At 41.8% G+C, this 18253-nt stretch overlaps 1 protein-coding gene across 2 annotated transcripts; it reads left to right on the top strand.

Moving 5' to 3' along the window:
• Positions 1–203: 203 nt before the first annotated feature.
• Positions 204–17010, top strand: sostdc1b (sclerostin domain containing 1b). Of its 2 annotated transcripts, XM_062055046.1 has the most exons (5): positions 204–278; positions 387–494; positions 13648–13893; positions 14002–14199; positions 16188–17010. In XM_062055046.1, exons 3-5 carry the CDS (start codon positions 13884–13886, stop codon positions 16610–16612), a joined length of 633 nt encoding a protein of 210 aa, XP_061911030.1. In that variant the 5' UTR covers positions 204–278; positions 387–494; positions 13648–13883; the 3' UTR covers positions 16613–17010. The 2 variants fall into 2 exon arrangements, with proteins under 2 accessions (XP_061911030.1, XP_061911031.1); XM_062055047.1 differs by lacking the exons at positions 204–278; positions 387–494 and adding an exon at positions 10745–10807.
• The last annotated feature ends 1243 nt before the right edge of the window (positions 17011–18253 follow it).

The following is an 18253-nucleotide window of genomic DNA, read 5'->3' on the forward strand; positions in this document are numbered from 1 at the left end:
GTTCACCTGTGGCATGTTGCAAATAAGTGTTTGATTACCATTCCTCAACTTTCTCAGTCTTTTTTGTCACTTGTGCCAGCTGTTTTGAAACATGTTGCAGGCATCAAATTCCAAATGAGCTAATATTTGCAAAAAATAACAAAGTTTACCAGTTCGAACGTTAAGTATATTGTCTTTGCAGTATATTCAATTGAATATAGGTTGAAAATAATTTGCAAATCATTGTATTTTGTTTTTATCTATGATTTGCATAACGTGCCAACTTCACTGGTTTTGGGGTTTGTACATTAGCATAAGGCCTTTTCAAATTTAAATCTTATATTTTTCATGGATTTCAATGACATTCACCAGTGTTAGTAACATTATATATGTGCCATGATTTTCAGACACCCTAAAAAAAAGTCTGCTTCACAGCACGAGGATAGAGAAAAAAAAAAGGAACTTATTGACTACAACGTTGGACTACAATGGCGGAATCGCGCAAAGCTCTTCAGGTAAAACTTTACCATATGTGGAGATATTTGCTGATGTCACCAATTGGAAAAACGTCACAAGTTGGGCCAACTTATACAGATCCCAAATACACAAAAACAGGTACCAATAGGTACAGGGGCGGATTAAGAAATTTTGGCCCCCTGGGCCTGACATGGTCTTGGCCCCTCAACCCCCCGCGCGTGTGGGCGCACACACACGCACGCACTATGCAAGAAATACTGTATACTGTGAACAGACATGCACACTGTACTGTACAGAAGAGTGCACATACTGCACACACACTATTAGGTATACCACACAGACACTGACAAGCACAGGTTTCACACAGACACAGGGGGAGGGGATAAATGGCCTAAAAATAAACATTTTTGAAAATGATTACGCCCACTTCAGTGATGGTGCATTGGGTCATTTGAGAGATATTATGTATTGGAAGTTGGTAGCTATCATGAAATAAACCCCCCAACCCACCCAAAAAACTAAATCGGACATGATTTTTGCCCCCTTTTCCTCCCTTCTATCATTAAAAATAAAATAATATCTTAGGAAAACACATTGGCATAACGGCAGCTGTGCAGCAAATTGAGGCTCAAAGTCTGTATCTATTTGTGGTTAAGCTTGAGGAGAAGGAGAAAGGTAAAATGATAACATGCATCGGAGAGCACCACAAAGAAAGGTGTAGGCCAGTTCATGGTACAAGGGCTGCATGCAGGTCAAGATAGCCCATTTCCAAGAATGCTATAGTGGCTGGACAGGCACTGGACATGTCCTGAACTCAGTGTCAGACGTGGCTGCCGAATACTTGGATGAAGTGAAGCAGCTGACAGATCTCATGCTGCCCCATCTGAAGACTGTCCTGGCCAGGCAGAGGATGGATGAGGAGACCTTCCCAATGGACCCTGTCAGTGAACAGGCTAGTAACATTGATGGCACCCCTGTGCACAACATTGGGATGGAGAGACAATGTGGCAAGGTGGACTACAAACTGAAGAAGTTGGGCACACTGAACGCAGTCAATAGGTCAATAATTTTACAGAAGAGCCAGGAGCTTCAGAGGTTTCAAGGCAGCAGCACAAGCAAAAAGGGAGGTTGAACTCAACTGGAGTAAATTCATGAAGGCAAAATTCGAGAGTAGGGCAGATGAGAAACAAGAGATGGCTCAAAGAAAGGAGAGTAAGAGACTAGACATGCTGGACACACTGAAATCTTTTGATGGCCCCTTCACGATAGTGGGGAAGTTGAAAAGTTCCTTGTGGATGAAAGTCTGCACAAGAATGCAAAGCTGCAGAGAATGAAGCTTGAGGTTCAGTTTGCCAGAGAAAGCACCAAGCTTCTGCCTAAAGTCAATCCTATCTTCACAATCCAGGTGACACTTCCCAGAAATGGCAAAAGTGCAATTCTCCAAGTCATAATGGATACTTAGAATTTTATGGTGGTGGTAAGTATTCATGAAAACAGGTAGCCTAACATTAGTGAATGGGTGAATTCTGGAAATAACCTAAAAATCTTACACAGTGCACCTTTAAGCAAGGGGTTTCTTTCGTGCTTTCAATTTTGCAAAATCATCCACCACATCATTGAAGTCCAACTCTCTTGTCAGCTCACTCTCAATTGCCATTAGAGATAACGCATTTAATCTTTTCTGAGTCATTCTTGTGCGCAGCTCATTTTTTACTCTTGACAAAAGAGAGAATGAGCGTTCTCCCTCACAGTTACTGACCGGTAGAGTGAGAAAAATCTGTAGCGCAATGTATGTATTAGGAAACGTAGGCTGTAGTCCAAAATGTATTATTGTTTTGAGCAGTCCTGAAGGGGTCCTCTCCTCATCAGTGTTGTTGAGCTGTATAAAAGATTTGAACTGTATAAGCTCCTGTCCAAGACTTTCATTGAGGTCAGATGGGTATGATTCAGTGAGAATCTTGGCCTTGTGAAGGACTGAAGCATTGGACTCTGTATCCAAAGAGAAAAGGACACTGAACAAATTGTTCAGATGTTTGTAGGCCTCCAGACGGTGATTAAGGCTTGAACTCAGTTGATCAATAGAGGCAATAAATGTCTCTATTTGAAACAGTTGCCTTCCCTCAAGCACAACATCTGGGGATGCTGATTCATCAGCAAACTTTTTACGTTTCCTCGTCCGTTCAGCCCTGTAAGATGGGGTGCCACCCAACATGTTTAAGGCTTTCTGCTCAAAATGATCAAATAGATCTCTTTGGGAGAGAACAAAGGTGCGCAGAGATTCCAGCAATCTAACTGCTGTACCAAGGTCCATGTCTGCTTTTTGAAGTTGCAGACTTGTGGCCTGAAATCTGGACAGAACAGTGTCCCAAAAGCCTGCCATGAAGGCCATCTCAAGTGAATCCAGCTTCCGCACTAGACTGTCAGCTTCAGTTCGTGTGTCTCGTTTCTCTGTGTCATCAGTGGAAATAACCTGTAGTGCTGCTTTTATTTTACTGTAGTTCTGCCACAGTGCTTTGGTAGATTCTGCACGGCAACTCCAACGCGTGTTGGATAAAGCTTTAAGTGTGAGATCTATGTTGGAATTGCCAAATACCCTGTCCCATCGGTGTGTGGATGCAGTTGTGAAGTTGTAAATAGACTGAATCAAGTCAAAATACTTAGAGACTTCATTTCCACATCTGTCAATGCTGTTGACTCCCACCAAATTCAAAGAGTGAGCTGCACATGGAATATAGTGTATTAATGGGTTGCTTTTCTTTAAGTGAGCCTGCAACCCATTATACCTCCCTGACATGTTGCTGGCATTATCATAAGCCTGCCCCCTGCAATTTGACAGCTCTAACCCTAGATTTTCCAACACAGACATGACACAGTTAGCCAAACTTTCACCTGTATGGCTAGTAATGGGCTCAAAACCCACAAAGCGTTCAACAACACTGCCCTCTTTGCTAACAAAACGGAATATGAATGTCAATTGGTCCACATGAGATAAATCTGGGGTTGAATCCACAATGATAGAGTAGTATTTGCTTGCTTGCAGTTCATCTGCTATAGCCTGTTTGGTTTTTGCACCCATCAATTCAATGAATTCCTCACAAATGGTGGAGGACAGATATGAGGTATTACCTCGACCCATCTGCCCAAACTTTCTGATGTGATCCTTTAGAAAGGGATCAAATTCAGCCAGGACCTCCAGAATACCAAGGTAGTTCCCATTGAGAGGAGACCCTAACGATTCATTTTTACCCCTAAATGCAAGGCCCCTTTCTGCAAGGAATTTAATGACTGCAACAACTCTTTGTAACACCTGCCTCCAATAGCTGCTCTCTGCCTGAAACTGTTTGAACAGGTCTGCATCAACTGTGGCACCTTTGGCGCGGTTCAAGACTGCTTGCATGCAGGTTATGTGCTCAGCACTTCGCTCATGTTCACCAAATCTTTCTGAGTGTTTCCAATCACAATAGCCTGTCACAAAAGAATGCGTTTTTGGGGAAAACAGTTTGCATGCAAAGCAGTAAACATTACCAGTAGAGGGAGAGTACATCAGCCACTCTCTTTGTACTCGTTGTCCATTGGGCAAGTGTGAAGTAAAATGTTCATTGTTTAGGCATCGGGTTTTGCCTCCTAGCCCACTGTTCCTCACAGAAGCTGGATAATGGCTGTGACGGTTGTGAAATGATTTTGCACCTCTTTGAATAAGAACTTCCTTCATTGACTCAGTGAGGGTCTCAGCCCATTTAGCGGGATCACTAGGTAGAGTTGTCACTGTAGATGGTGTTGAAGAAAGATTCAGCTCATTTTCTATGCTGTCCAGAGGTGCAGTGACCTCACATTCATCCGAGCAACTGGCTACTGCTGAATTGGTTGAATCATAAGCATCAGAAGCATTTGGTTCAGTGTCTACACTTGTAGTGGTCTCAGGATCTTGGGAGCTACATGCTAGCTCAGGTGCATTGCTAACCTTAGCTGAATTTGCAGTAGCATTTATAGAATTGCTTTCAGCAGATGTCTTTGTACTGAAGAAGCTGGAGATATTTGGAACACTCTCAAGTAAAACTGATTCCTTTTTTTTCTTTTCTTGCTGAATTTTTTTTCTAGCTCCTCCACTTAAACGTTTATGATCCATATTTCCCTTCTTTCTTTGCACATTGGCTCTTTGCCTATCACAACAGATAAACCAACTATGTGTGTGTGTGTGTGTGTGTGTGTGTGTGTGTGTGTGTGTGTGTGTGTGTGAGTTTGTTTGTGTGTTTATGATCGGTGCTGCTTCCTTCAAGTGTGTGAGGTGATTTAGAAAACTAGCAACCCAGCATCAACACTCCAAAGCAGAGAATAACAGCTTACTAGCATAGACAATTGAGAGCAGAGAATCAACTGATTCGTCTGATAGACAGCAGGAGAGCAGAGTGGTCAGTGATGATCGAATCAAGAAAATGTCTAAATGGCAAGGGAACAGACTGATTTGTACTGAGGAGAAAGAGAGAGAGAGCCAATTACAGTGAAATATATTCCAAAAGAGCCAAGTGACTAGCTGAAGGCAGGGACAAATGCCTTGGAGTGACCAACAAGAGTGCAAAGTACCAAATGGCAAAATGTGGAAAGACCAACAGGCAGATCTGCTTTTACCTCTTATCTTCACAACCAAAAAGTTGCTAAATGATGTTTTCAGTCGCTAGCCAGGTATGGCCAAAAGACGCGAAATCTAGCGGCAAAGTCGGTCAATCACACTGACAGTGAAACAAATATTTTGAAAAGATAATAATTGTACACCTTTGTGCACTTTAGTCTTCTATCTAAATATTTTCACAAAGGACACCAAGGCAGCTTGCTAGCTATGATGGGAGCAACAATGTCTGATAGACAGCAGGAGAGCAGAGTGGTCAGTGATGATCCAATCAAGAAAATGTCTAAATGGCAAGGGAACAGACTGATTTGTACTGAGGAGAAAGAGAGAGCCAAGTACAGTTAAATATATTCCAGAGCCAAGTGACTAACTGAAGGCAAAGACAACAGCCAGATACCTTAGCAGAGACCAACAAGAATTCAAAGTACCTAATAGCAAGATGGCGAGACCAACACAATAAATTGTATTAGGATTTAATTTATTAACGTTAATCTTAACAGCCAAAAAGTTGCTGAATAATGTTTGTAGTCGCTAGCCAGGTATGCCCAAAACAAGAGTCGCTAAACCTAGCAGCAAAGTTGCTTAATTGCAACACACTCTAGGATTCAGGGGAATTAAGGATAATAACGATATTAATTGTACAACTTTTTGTACTTTTTTTCTAGTTTTTTGAGTCGCCAGCCATGTATGGCCAAAAGTCGCTAATTGAATGCCAACGTTGCTTAATCGCCAACACACTGGGACTCACTGAAGGACTGACTGAATAAAAAAGATAATTAAGATAATTGTGTACTTTTCTCTTCTGATATTTTCTCTAAGGACCCCAAGCTATCTGCAAGCAGCAATAATGTCTGACAGACAGGAGAGCAGAGTGGTCAGTGATGAATGGCAAGGGAACAGGCTGATTTGTACTGAGGAGAAAGAGAGAGAGAGAGCCAATTACAGTGAAATATATTCCAAAAGAGCCAAGTGACTAGCTGAAGGCAGGGACAAATGCCTTGGAGTGACCAAGAAGAGTGCAAAGTACCAAATGGCAAAATGTGGGAAGACCAACAGGAAGATCTGCTTTTACCACTTATCTTCACAACCAAAAAGTCGCTAAATGATGTTTTTAGTCGCTAGCCAGGTATGGCCAAAAGACGCGAAATCTAGCGGCAAAGTCGGTCAATCACACAGTGAAACAAATAATTTTAAAAAGATAGTAATCGTACAATGTCTTGTACTTTTGTCTTCTTTCTTAATATTTCTCAAAGGACACCAAAATGTCGCTATCTGCAGGCAGCTTGCTAGCTATGATGGCAGCAACAATGTACCTTAGAGTGACTGACCAACAAGAGCTCAAAGTACCTAATGGCAAAATGTGGAGAGACAGACACAATAAATTGCATTAAGATGAAGAGAACTGTTGCTATTATTAATCTTAACATCAACCAGAAAGTCGCTAAATGTCACCAGCCAGGTATGGCCAAAAGTCGCTTAATTGGCCACACACAGTAACAGAGAAACTAACAAAAAAAAGATCATAAAGATAATAGTTGTACAACTGTGTGTACTTTTGTCTTCTTTCTAAATATTTTCCCAAAGGACACCAAAATGTTGCTATCTGCAGGCGGGAGCGTGCCTATGTTCCCCGGGTCCTATGTTCCCCGGGTCCTATGTTCCCCGGTTGTTCCTGGGTCTTTGTATGCGACCGGGGAACTTAGGACCCTTTTTCTAAAAAAGGGTCCTATGTTCCCTGCATTGTATCTGGCGAAATTGCGAAATTGTGCCCTGACCAAAACCATCCCTAAACCTAACCTGTCACAGGGCGTTGTGGAGCACTTTTTTTTGGCGAAATTGTGCCCTGACCAAAACTATCCCTAAACCTAACCTGTCACAGGGCGTTGTGGAGCACTTTTTTGGCGAAATTGTGCCCTGACCAAAACCATCCCTAAACCTAACCTGTCACAGGGCGTGCGGCAGCAGATAGAGCAACTCAAACGCGAACTTCCTTCCTTCGACAACTTAAACGCGTCTCTGTCATGCGTGTCTGCGTGCGTCTTACTTAGTCGCGCATTGGAAGCAGCGGGGAACATAGAACCCTTTTCTGGAAAAAGTGTTGTACGTTCCCCGCAGCGGGGAACATAGAACCCTTTTTTTTTAAAAAGGGTCCTTAGTTCCCCGGTAGAGGGGAACATAGGACCCGGGTAACATAGGGACGGGGAACATAGGGATGACCCGCTGCAGGCAGCTTGCTAGCTATGATGGCAGCAACGATGTCTGCCAGACAGGAGAGAGTGGTCAGGGACGATCGAATCGAGAAAATGACAAAATGGGTCAAAGACCAAAAAGTTATTAACTGACAGCAGTGACAAATGTCAGACTGTAAACTTTCTCGAAAGAAAAGGACAAAATGGGAAGATGCTGATAATAACAGCAAAATGGAAAATATAAGAATTTCCAAGTAATGCTCAACTCAAGTGTGTGTGTGTGTGTGTGTGCGCGCGTTAAACTTCTTGTTGAATGATTTCAAATTATCTCTGAGTCTGAACTGAGGGAAAGGAAACCAAATTTTGAGCAGTCTCTCACGAGTTCAAAATACCAAATGAGGAGATTCTAAAAGAACAGACCGGTTTATGAAAGACTTGATGGGGGAGGGGCACAGCTAAGAATACTTGAGTGAGATTCTGTGATCCAAATTCGAGATAGAGCTTTTTGATAATGATAATTTGTCAGAGTAAGGTTGTGTAATCAAAATTTGAGAATGAGCTTTGTCAATCAATCAAGAATATTTGCATTAAGTTCTGTGATCAAAATTCAGAAACAACCTTTAATAATTGATAAAGAATATGTGAGTGAGGTTGTGTGATCCATCCAATTTGAGAATTAGCTTTGATAATAATGATTGAGAGCCTCTGGCCCTCTGTGGATCATGGCCGCGGGGCCAATTTTGCCTGGCCCCTTGGGGCCTCTGTGGGTCGTGGCCGCGGGGCCAAGTTGGCCTGGCCCCTTGGGGCCTCTGACCCTCTATGGATCGGGGCCAAGTTGGCCTGACCCCTCGGGGCCTCTGGCCCTCTATGGATCATGGCCGCGGGGCCAAGTTGGCCTGACCCCTTAGGACCTCAGGCCCTCTGTGGGTCGCGGCCGCGGGGCCAAGTTGACCTGGCCCCTTGGGGCCTCTTACCCTCTATGGATCGTGGCCGCGGGGCCAAGTTGACCTGGCCCCTTGGGGCCTCTGGCCTTCTGTGGCTCGCGGCCGCGGGGCCAAGTTGGCCTGGCCCTTTGGGGCCTCTGGCCTTCTGTGGGTCGTGGCCGCGGGGCCAAGTTGGCCTGGCCCCTTGGGGCCTCTGACCGTCTATGGATCGTGGCCGCGGGGCCAAGTTGACCTGGCCCCCTGGGGCCTCTGACCCTCTATGGATCGTGGCCGCGGGGCCAAGTTGGCCTGGCCCCTTGGGGCCTCTGACCGTCTATGGATCATGGCCGCGGGGCCATGTTGGCCTGGCCCCTTGGGGCCTCTGGCCCTCTGTGGGTCGCGGCCGCGGGGCCAAGTTGACCTGGCCCCTTGGGGCCTCTTACCCTCTATGGATCATGGCCGCGGGGCCAAGTTGGCCTGGCCCCTTGGGGCTTAAGATTATTATTTTTGCAAAAGTAGTTTTGCTTGGGTCGCGGCCGCGGGGCCAAGTTGGCCTGGCCCCTTGGGGCCTCTGGCCCCCTGGGCCTGGGCCCGGTAGGCCCGGTCATTAATCCACCTATGAATAGGTAAGAACATATGTTTTTGCAAATTAGATCCCCTGTAAAGGTGAACAAAATATTCACTCAGTGCCCTTTCTCCCGCTTGCGCTTGAAGTTACGCACATTCCTCTTATTTGAATTCTCCCATCATGCCCACATGGACATGCCCACCCCGTGTAAGTTAAGTCTGCAATCAAAGTGGGCTCACTAATATGAAGTGGACTTTGCCGATGTGCCTTTTTTTTCTTGGTTGCATGGAAATCATGGAACAGGAAAATCTCGTAACACTTCATTCTAAGCCATTCAAAAGGATAAAACTACAAATTTGAAAAGGCTGTATCAATTCAGGCAGTGCCATGGCGATGTAGTGTGTGTATGCACACTACAATAGCTTCTTCTTCCTGCATTGGCTGGGTGTGAGCATTGATATATAGATTACACTTTATTTACAAGTTATCTGTTTGAGTGCGTGTGTGTGTGTGCGTGTAAGTGTGTTTGTGTGTGTGTGTGTGTGTGTGTGTGTGTGTGTGTGTGTGTGTGTGTGTGTGTGTGTGTGTGTGTGTATGTTTGTGCTTGCACAGGGAAGCGTGACAGTTTGATAATAACTGTCAAAAATAATCAATGGAATCTATTGATACAACGCTATGTTTAATAAATGTGTGTGTGTGTGTGTGTGTGTGTGTGTATGTGTGTGTGTGCGTGCACGTGTGTGTGTGTGTGTGTATTTTCTATTAATTATTCACATAGCTCAATGCTCACTGTCCAGATGAAATTTTTGTACAAAGGTATTATTGAACGTCTGTTAGTAGGGGTGTGAATCTTTGGGCAACTAACAATTTGATCCGATTATGAATCCTGGGTTGATGATTCAATTCAGAATCGATTCTCGATTCAACTCGATTCAAACCGAATCTTGCAACGTATTATTTGGTATAATAATTATAATTGAACTTTTTCAAACAGGTTACAGGTGAGAAAAGCTCCTTCTGGTTACATGGAGGTGGCCTAAAACATATTTTTAAAAATGTATTTGTATAAAAAGATGTTTTCTTTAAATTAAAAATGACTTTTTTTAAATGAAAAAAATAAAAGATTCACTAATGATGACAAAAATAAACAAAAAGGCCACGAAAACTTCCCACATTCAAAAAACGATTTCAAACTTGAAAAAATGTTTTTGTTTCATTATCTTTCAAGTGTTGTCCGTCACAAATGTTTATTTATTTGTTAGTTTTGTTAATAATCTTGGATTATTGCCTGGCAACTTGAGACAACTTTTTAGGTCCACTTTAAAAAATTATAGAAGCTTGCATTTATGACTTTCATACTGTTGCCATTATTTTTTTTTATGTGAAGTTTTGTATCATATTGTTGTTGAAAAACAAACAAACATTAAAAATGTTAATGTTTATTTTTTTTAATCAATTTTTGAAACATATTTATCAATTTAAGAATCAGCATGAATACCAATTGCAATTCGGGTGTGAATCGATTTTTTTATGCACCCCTATCTGTTAGTTCCAGGATGTCCAAACACAGCCAATACACGCGCGTCCACTTCCGATGTGCATTTTGATTTTTGATAGTTAAAGGCCTACTGAAATGATTTTTTTTTATTTAAACGGGGATAGCAGATCTATTCTATGCGTCATACTTGATCATTTCGCGATATTGCCATATTTTTGCTGAAAGGATTTAGTATAGAACAACGACGATAAAGATCACAACTTTTGGTATCTGATAAAAAAAGGCTTGCCCCTACCGGAAGTAGCGTGACGTAGTCAATTGAACATATACGCAAAGTTCCCTATTGTTTACAATGATGGCTGCATGAAGTGAGAGAGATTCGGACCGAGAAAGCGACGATTTCCCCATTAATTTGAGCGAGGATGAAGAAAGATTTGTGGATGAGTAAAGTGCAAGTGAAGGACTAGTGGGGAGTGGAAGCGATTCAGATAGGAAAGATGCTGTGAGAGCCGGGGGTGACCTGATATTCAGCTGGAAATGACTAAAACAGTAAATAAACACAAGACATATATATACTATATTAGCCACAACACAACCAGGCTTATATTTAATATGCCACAAATTAATCCCGCATAAAAACACCTAGGTGTTTGTTATGCTAGCTCCTAGCTACTAGCTACTAGCTCGAGCTAGTTATAGCTCGAGCGGGTAATATGGACGGGATCCCGTATATATAACGAGCCAATACAATTCAAACACCTGCACAACACACACAATCACTCAGCCCAAAGAACCGTTCACCTAACCCAAGGTTCATAAAGCTTATATATTTAACCAAAGTTACGTACATGACACGCACGTACGGGCAAGCAATCAAATGTTTGGAAGCACGCGGGTGGGACCTGATATTAAGCTGGGAATGACTACAACAGTAAATAAACACAAGACATGTATATACTCTATTAGCCACAACACAACCAGGCTTATATTTAATATGCCACAAATTAATCCCGCATAAGAAACACCTAGGTGTTTGTTATGCTAGCTCCTAGCTCCTAGCTACTAGCTCGAGCTAGTTATAGCAAGCGATCAAATGTTTGGAAGCGTACTCACGGTATCGCGTCTGCGTCTGTTAACGAAGTCAAAGTCCTCCTGGTAAGAGTCTCTGTTGTCCGAGTTCTTCGATCTTGACTGCATCTTTCGGGAATGTAAACAATGAAACACCGACTGTGTTGTGTTGCTGACTTCCCTCGCAAAATACTTCGCTTCGCACCGACTTTCTTCTTTGCTTGCTCAGCTTCTTTCTCCATAATGCAATGAACAAATTGCAACAGATTCACCAACACAGATGTCCAGAATACATCCAGAATGAGATGAAAACAGCTATTTCGTATTGGCTTCAATGGGGGAAGCCATACCTGTGTTCTACTGGCTACGTCACGCGCATACGTCATCCTCAGAGGCGTTTTGAACCGGAAGTTCCCCTGGAAATTTAAAATTGCACTTTATAAGTTAACCCGGCCGTATTGGCATGTGTTGCAATGTTAAGATTTCATCATTGATATATAAACTATCAGACTGCGTGGTCGGTAGTAGTGGGTTTCAGTAGGCCTTTAAAACAGAACGGCATTTTCGGGCCCATCTTAATGGATGTTTCCAGGTGTCTCAATTAAGGAGATCAGAATAGAGTATAGCTTTCTGGTAGTTTCTTTTCAAATGTTATGACGTGTGGTGTATACTGCATCCAAACTTCAAGTGCAATGTAACGTTTTCACCTTCCAGGACAAAGGTACTTAAGTCGATGGGAGAATACGCAGAAGGCCAGATTTGACATGGAACGCCCACATTTAAAGGCCTACTGAAATGAAATTGTTTTATTTAAACGGGGATAGCAGATCCATTCTATGTGTCATACTTGATCATTTCGCGATATTGCCATATTTTTGCTGAAAGAATTTAGTAGAGAACATCAACGATAAAGTTCGCAACTTTTGGTCGCTGATAAAAAAAAGCCTTGCCTGTACCGGAAGTAGCGTGACGTGCAGGTTGAAAGGTTCCTCACATTTCCCCATTGTTTACACCAGCAGCGAGAGCGATTCGGACCGAGAAAGCGACGATTACCCCATTAATTTGAGCCAGGATGAAAGATTCGTGGATGAGGAACGTGAGAGTGAAGGACTAGAGTGCAGTGCAGGACGCATCTTTTTTCGCTCTGACCGTAACTTAGGTACAAGCTGGCTCATTGGATTCCACACTCTCTCCTTTTTCTATTGTAGATCACGGATTTGTATTTTAAACCACCTCGGATACTATATCCTCTTGAAAATGAGAGTCGAGAACGCGGAATGGACATTCACAGTGACTTTTATCTCCACGACAATACATCGGTGAAGCACTTTAGCTACGGAGCTAACGTGATAGCATCGGGCTTAACTGCAGATAGAAACAAAAGAAATAAACCCCTGACTGGAAGGATACACAGAAAATCAACAATACTATTAAACCATGGACCTGTAACTACACGGTTAATGCTTTCCAGCCTGGCGAAGCTTAACAATGCTGTTGCTAACGACGCCATTGAAGCTAACTTAGCTATGGGACCTCACAGAGCTATGCTAAAAACATTAGCTATCCACCTACGCCAGCCAGCCCTCATCTGCTCATCAACACCCGTGCTCACCTGCGTTCCAGCGATCGACGGAGCGACGAAGGACTTCACCCGATCATCGATGTGGTCGGCGGCTAGCGTCGGATAGCGCGTCTGCTATCCAAGTCAAGTCCTCCTGGTTGTGTTGCTGCAGCCAGCCGCTAATACACCGATCCCACCTACAGCTTTCTTCTTTGCAGTCTTCATTGTTCATTAAACAAATTGCAAAAGATTCACCAACACAGATGTCCAGAATACTGTGGAATTTTGCGATGAAAACCGAGCTTTTTGTATTGGATACAATGGTGGCCGAATACTTCCGTTTCAACCATTGACGTCACGCGCATACGTCATCATACATAGACGTTTTCAACCGGAAGTTGAAAATTGCACTTTATAAGTTAACCCGGCCGTATTGGCATGTGTTGCAATGTTAAGATTTCATCATTAATATATAAACTATCAGACTGTGTGGTCGGTAGTAGTGGGTTTCAGTAGGCCTTTAAGGCATGCTCCACCCAAAACGCACATCTAGGACAACTCAAGTCGAGAGAGAGAATGTTGAGCATCCAGAATCCCTGCAGTTGCGTACCTTTTTTCACTCAAGAAAATTAGAGCGTAGGGCCGTAACGGCAATGGTAATAATGCTCTGTATATAGAGCTTTACTATACCTGGAATGACACCCTATAAGTGCTTTACATTAAACATCACATTCACATATAGGTGTTTTCCACAACTCAGGAGAAGTTAGGTGTCTTGCTCAGAACACCTCAACGTGAGCTCTCCAGGCCAGAATCAAACTGGTAACCCTCCAGTTACAAGACGACTACTGTACCCACTGAGCCATGCCGCCCCACTGCAGTAGGGTGCTGGAATGAAACCCCGTCACCCACTAGACCTTTGTGACATTAAAGAACAAACAAGTTTTGTAAAACATCAAACTACCCTGCTCCGTTTGGACGTGCCTAAAGAGAGCAATGCTTCAGGGTAGGTGGGCGTGGCCTGTTCATTCATAACAAAGTAGAGTGGAGGTATATGAGTGGATACATTCAGGAGTTCTCACATTGTCAGGAACGTCATCTTTCACTGCTGCAGTCATGACCTGCCCGACCAGCGGATTCCAACTCTTCATAGTCCTGCTATTCCTGAGCGGGACCTGCACGGCCATCTCCAATGACGCCAGAGAGTCCGCCAGTGGTCAGCTGGTCCACATTGCCCAGGAAGAACCTCCCCGGGATGCTGCGAACCAGGCGAGGAATGGTGGCAAACAGCAGTCTGAACTCGTCCACGATGGTGAGTGGAAAGCAATTGAACACACGTAGCAAAGGTGGATGCTTTCAGTTATTGATCAAATGTTGTACTCAGAATTCTTATAATGTAGAACATTTTATTTAATGGTGCAATGGTTTGAGTGTGGAAACATGTATTTTATTTTGATGGGACATTTTTCGGGGAAATGTAGAATTCTAGTAAAAGTGGTAATTTCAAAGACGTTGATGCTGGAATTGGGTTGAGAAACGTGAAAGTAGTAAGAATTTGTGAGAATTGTAAAATGTGGAATTTCATAAAAAGTGGGAATCTTTGAAAAAGTAAAAAATAGGAATTTTTTAAAGTGTAAAATCGACAGCCTGAATGTCCCAATTGGGAGGAATGTGTTGATTTTTGGAATGAGTTGAATGTGGAATTAGTACGAATTATAAAAAAAATCTATTGAAATTTGTGAAACTGAAAATTTGTCATGGATAATGTGAAATTTTGTGAAAAGTGGAATTTTTTTGAGATGTAAAATGTTCTAGGTAAGATGTTTGTTTGGGCTTTTCTGGGGGGCTGTGCAATGCTGATAGACCGAATGTCCCGAATGACCTTAATGTTTTGCTGAGAAATGTACAACTTGTTGAGGAAAATGTGCAAACTTTTAAAAATGTGCCATCAGATAGCCCTCATGTTCTGACTCAGCTTAACATTTTAATATTGGTTTTGTTGGAATCCGTTGAGAAATGTGGAAGTAGTAAGATTGTTTTAAGATATAAGGGGATTGTGTTTGGAAAATGGGGAATTTTGAAAAAATTGTGAATCTTTGGGATGTGGAATGCTGTTAGACCAATTGTCCCGAAAGTCTAGAAATGTGAGAAACTCGAAAAAAAAGGTAAATTTATTTTAAATGAGAATTTTGTTGCAAAAATGTGGAATTAAGGAACATTTTTAGAAATGTTTTGGAATGTCTCAAACGATAGCCATAGTGTCCTAAATTAGATTAATGTTTAAAGATGTTGAAATGGTTTGAATTAGTTAAAAATGTGTTGTAAGAATTCTTAATATATGTAAAATCGGAAAATGTAGAATTTCTGCAAAAGTGGGAATTTTTATCAATGTACAATTATTAGCCTGAATGTCCTGAATGAATGGAACATTTAGATTTTTGGAATGGGTTGAGAAATGTGGACACATTTTAAAAAAGTCCAACTGCAAGGTTGATAGTACAATCAGACTCCTCCGAATCGAATCATCAAATGGGCAGACGGCCCTATAAATTTCTGTTTTGTCAAGCAAAATGTGCAATTTTGGGAAACATGGGACATTTTTATATGTGGAATACCGTCAATTGAATGTTTTCAGTAAGAGGAATGTTTTCATGTCGGAAAGTTTTGAATTGGCAGAAGTATCGTAGAAATAGGCAAATTATTTTGTCACGGAAAATGTGAAAGAATGGAAAATGTGTGGATTTTTGGAAATGTGCTAATGGATGAGGATGTGGGAATGGTTTGAATCTGTTGAGAAATGTGGAAGTAGTATGGATTTTTAAGATATAAGAGATTTTGTGTTTGGAAAAAGGGGGATTCAGGAAAAAAAAGGGAATTTTTGTCAGATAGCCAAAATGTCCTGAATTATCTGAATGTTTTGATTTTTGGAAGGGTTTGAATCGGTTGAGAACGAGGAACGAGTAAGAATTCTCAAGATCAAAAGAAATTTGTGTTACGGAAAATGGGGAATTTTGGAGAAAGTGGGATTTTTTAGGATGTGTAAAATAGATTTCCTGAATAAGTTAAATGTTCTCATGTTGGAATGGTTAGAAGTGGTTGAGAAATACAGTATAAGAAATGTGGAACTTGTAAAAAATTGTCATTCATTTTCATTAAGATTTTGGTCTCAAAAATTTGAAATTACGAAACTGTTAATTTTTTGGAATGTTTCAAAAGATGGTCATCGATTGTGTCCTACTTTTTGATTATGTATGGTTTGTTTTAATTCAATGATGCATGAATACATTTTTCCTGCTATAGATCTAGACCAGAGCCAGGTGGGCTGCAGGGAGTTGAGGTCCACCAAGTACATTTCAGACGGACAATGCACCAGCATCAACCCCATTAAGGAGCTGGTTTGTGCTGGCGAGTGTCTGCCGGCTCACCTGCTGCCCAACTGGATCGGTGGCGGTCCCACCGGTAGGTTCTGGAGCCGCAGAGAGGCCCAGCAGTGGCGCTGCGTCATCGACCGAACCCGAACTCAGCGTATTTGGCTCCAGTGCCAGGACGGCAGCACCAGGACCTACAAGATAACCGTAGTGACCTCGTGCAAGTGCAAACGCTATTCCAGAGAGCAGAACGACTCGGGACACAAAGACGCCTTGGTGCACGGCGGAAAACAGAAGAGGAAACACAGGCGGGAACAACATCCCGAGGACCAATCTGGTAGTAAATCAGACGAGTAAAAACCCTAGCAGCTACACAAGAAACCTCCTGACGACATCCTTAAATGTGTACAATACATTTGTCAAAGTCAATAGTTTAGTTTTAATGGTTGTGCTATGCATCTGTTAAGTAAGCTACTTTTCCAAAGAAATACAGTAGTAGAGTGTCTAGATCTACATGTAATAGAGTGCAGAGCTCACTGAAAGAGGTTGGAAAATGTAAATATGTGTTTGTCAAACATGTTGGTGAGTTAGCAGGCTACTTTTTCGAGTTTGTGAAAGCTTTGTTGTATGATTGTGGCACATGCTGATATCTAGTATAAGCAATACATACATAGACATTGTTTCAAGAAGGATTTTTTGTCTTCATCAAGACTCTTCAAGCGGTTGTCAATTTCACAGATTTGTTCAGTAGTAAAATGGATTAAAGTTGTACAACAGTACAATCGTGGGAAGCCTCTTTAACTAAAGTGTTGCTGGAGCTCGTTTACTTCAGATGTAGTCATTTGTTCAATTTATGTATTTATACCAGTAGGAGCTCCTCAGGGTTCCATGTTAGGTCTTCTCCTTTTCATTATTTGGGCTGTTCAGCTGGTGGCTCCCAAGTTCAGTTAAAAAACTTGTGAGGGTTAGTAGGTCGCTTCTGTAACGCTGACAAAACTAATAGACCAAAATCAAATGTCTACTAAAGAGGATGCGGGTTTTACAGAAAATACAAAATAGGACTGTTAGTGAAGGAAGAAGTCCCGCCCCATGGTCTTTAGCTTTTTGGAATGTGGCCACCAAAGCAATTTATTTTGTCTACTGTTTAACTTACATGATTTACTACCTCACTTTGGGTGACCTACTATTTAAGGTAGGTAGGTTTTCATACGCCCCCCTTTTCATATGATTCAGTTTTTGACAAAACATTTTGTTTACCATCTTGGTGATTGTGCTATCAAACATTGCACCTAACAAACTAGTCTGTTTGTACCATCGGATATACATTACTTTTTATAGGAGAAAAGGTTTGGGTATGATTCAGTCTTTGGCCCATCTTTTGGAACTAAAACCGAGGTATCACTTGTAAGCAAGCAACTCTATTTACAATACCTTAATTATATTCAACAATTGCAGGGATGTAGTTGAACAATCAATATATTAATTCAATCAAGTGTATTACGTTATATGGTAGCATGCAAATATGATTAATATATTCCTTCAATTCTCATTGTTGTAAAAAAAAAATTTCCACAGTAAATTGCTTCATGCAAATGTCCAAAAGTTTTACAACTTGGGTTGTCCCGGTCCCGATCCGATATTGATATCGATCCGAAATCAGCCAAAAAAAACCCAAAAATATTAGATTATATCTACTTGCATCTAAATTCTCCAAAGTAGGCGTTCTGATACAAGCAGTACTGCAGTGCGTTTACTTGTGCGAGGCTGGACACCAAGTTAACAGCTAAATGTCCTCCAGTAAGCACACAAGTTTGATTTTCTCCTATATTTTAGTGTAGCCATTTACCAAAAGTAACATGGTAGCCTATAGGCTACTAGGAGATAGCACAACAGCTAAGCACACAAGCTAGACATAGACATATTTGTCCTTAACTGCACAATATTGTCGTCTAAAACACCATATTTATTAACATAAACAAGTAATGAATAATTATAGTT

Source organism: Entelurus aequoreus, linkage group LG08, assembly GCF_033978785.1.
Source record: "Entelurus aequoreus isolate RoL-2023_Sb linkage group LG08, RoL_Eaeq_v1.1, whole genome shotgun sequence".
NCBI classification, from domain to species: Eukaryota; Metazoa; Chordata; class Actinopteri; order Syngnathiformes; family Syngnathidae; genus Entelurus; species Entelurus aequoreus.

Bases quoted from the DNA above. Each gene is read 5' to 3' on its own strand.
- sostdc1b (XM_062055046.1), top strand. The intron at 14,200-16,187 runs GTGAGTGGAAAG...TTCCTGCTATAG, and splicing joins GTCTGAACTCGTCCACGATG to ATCTAGACCAGAGCCAGGTG.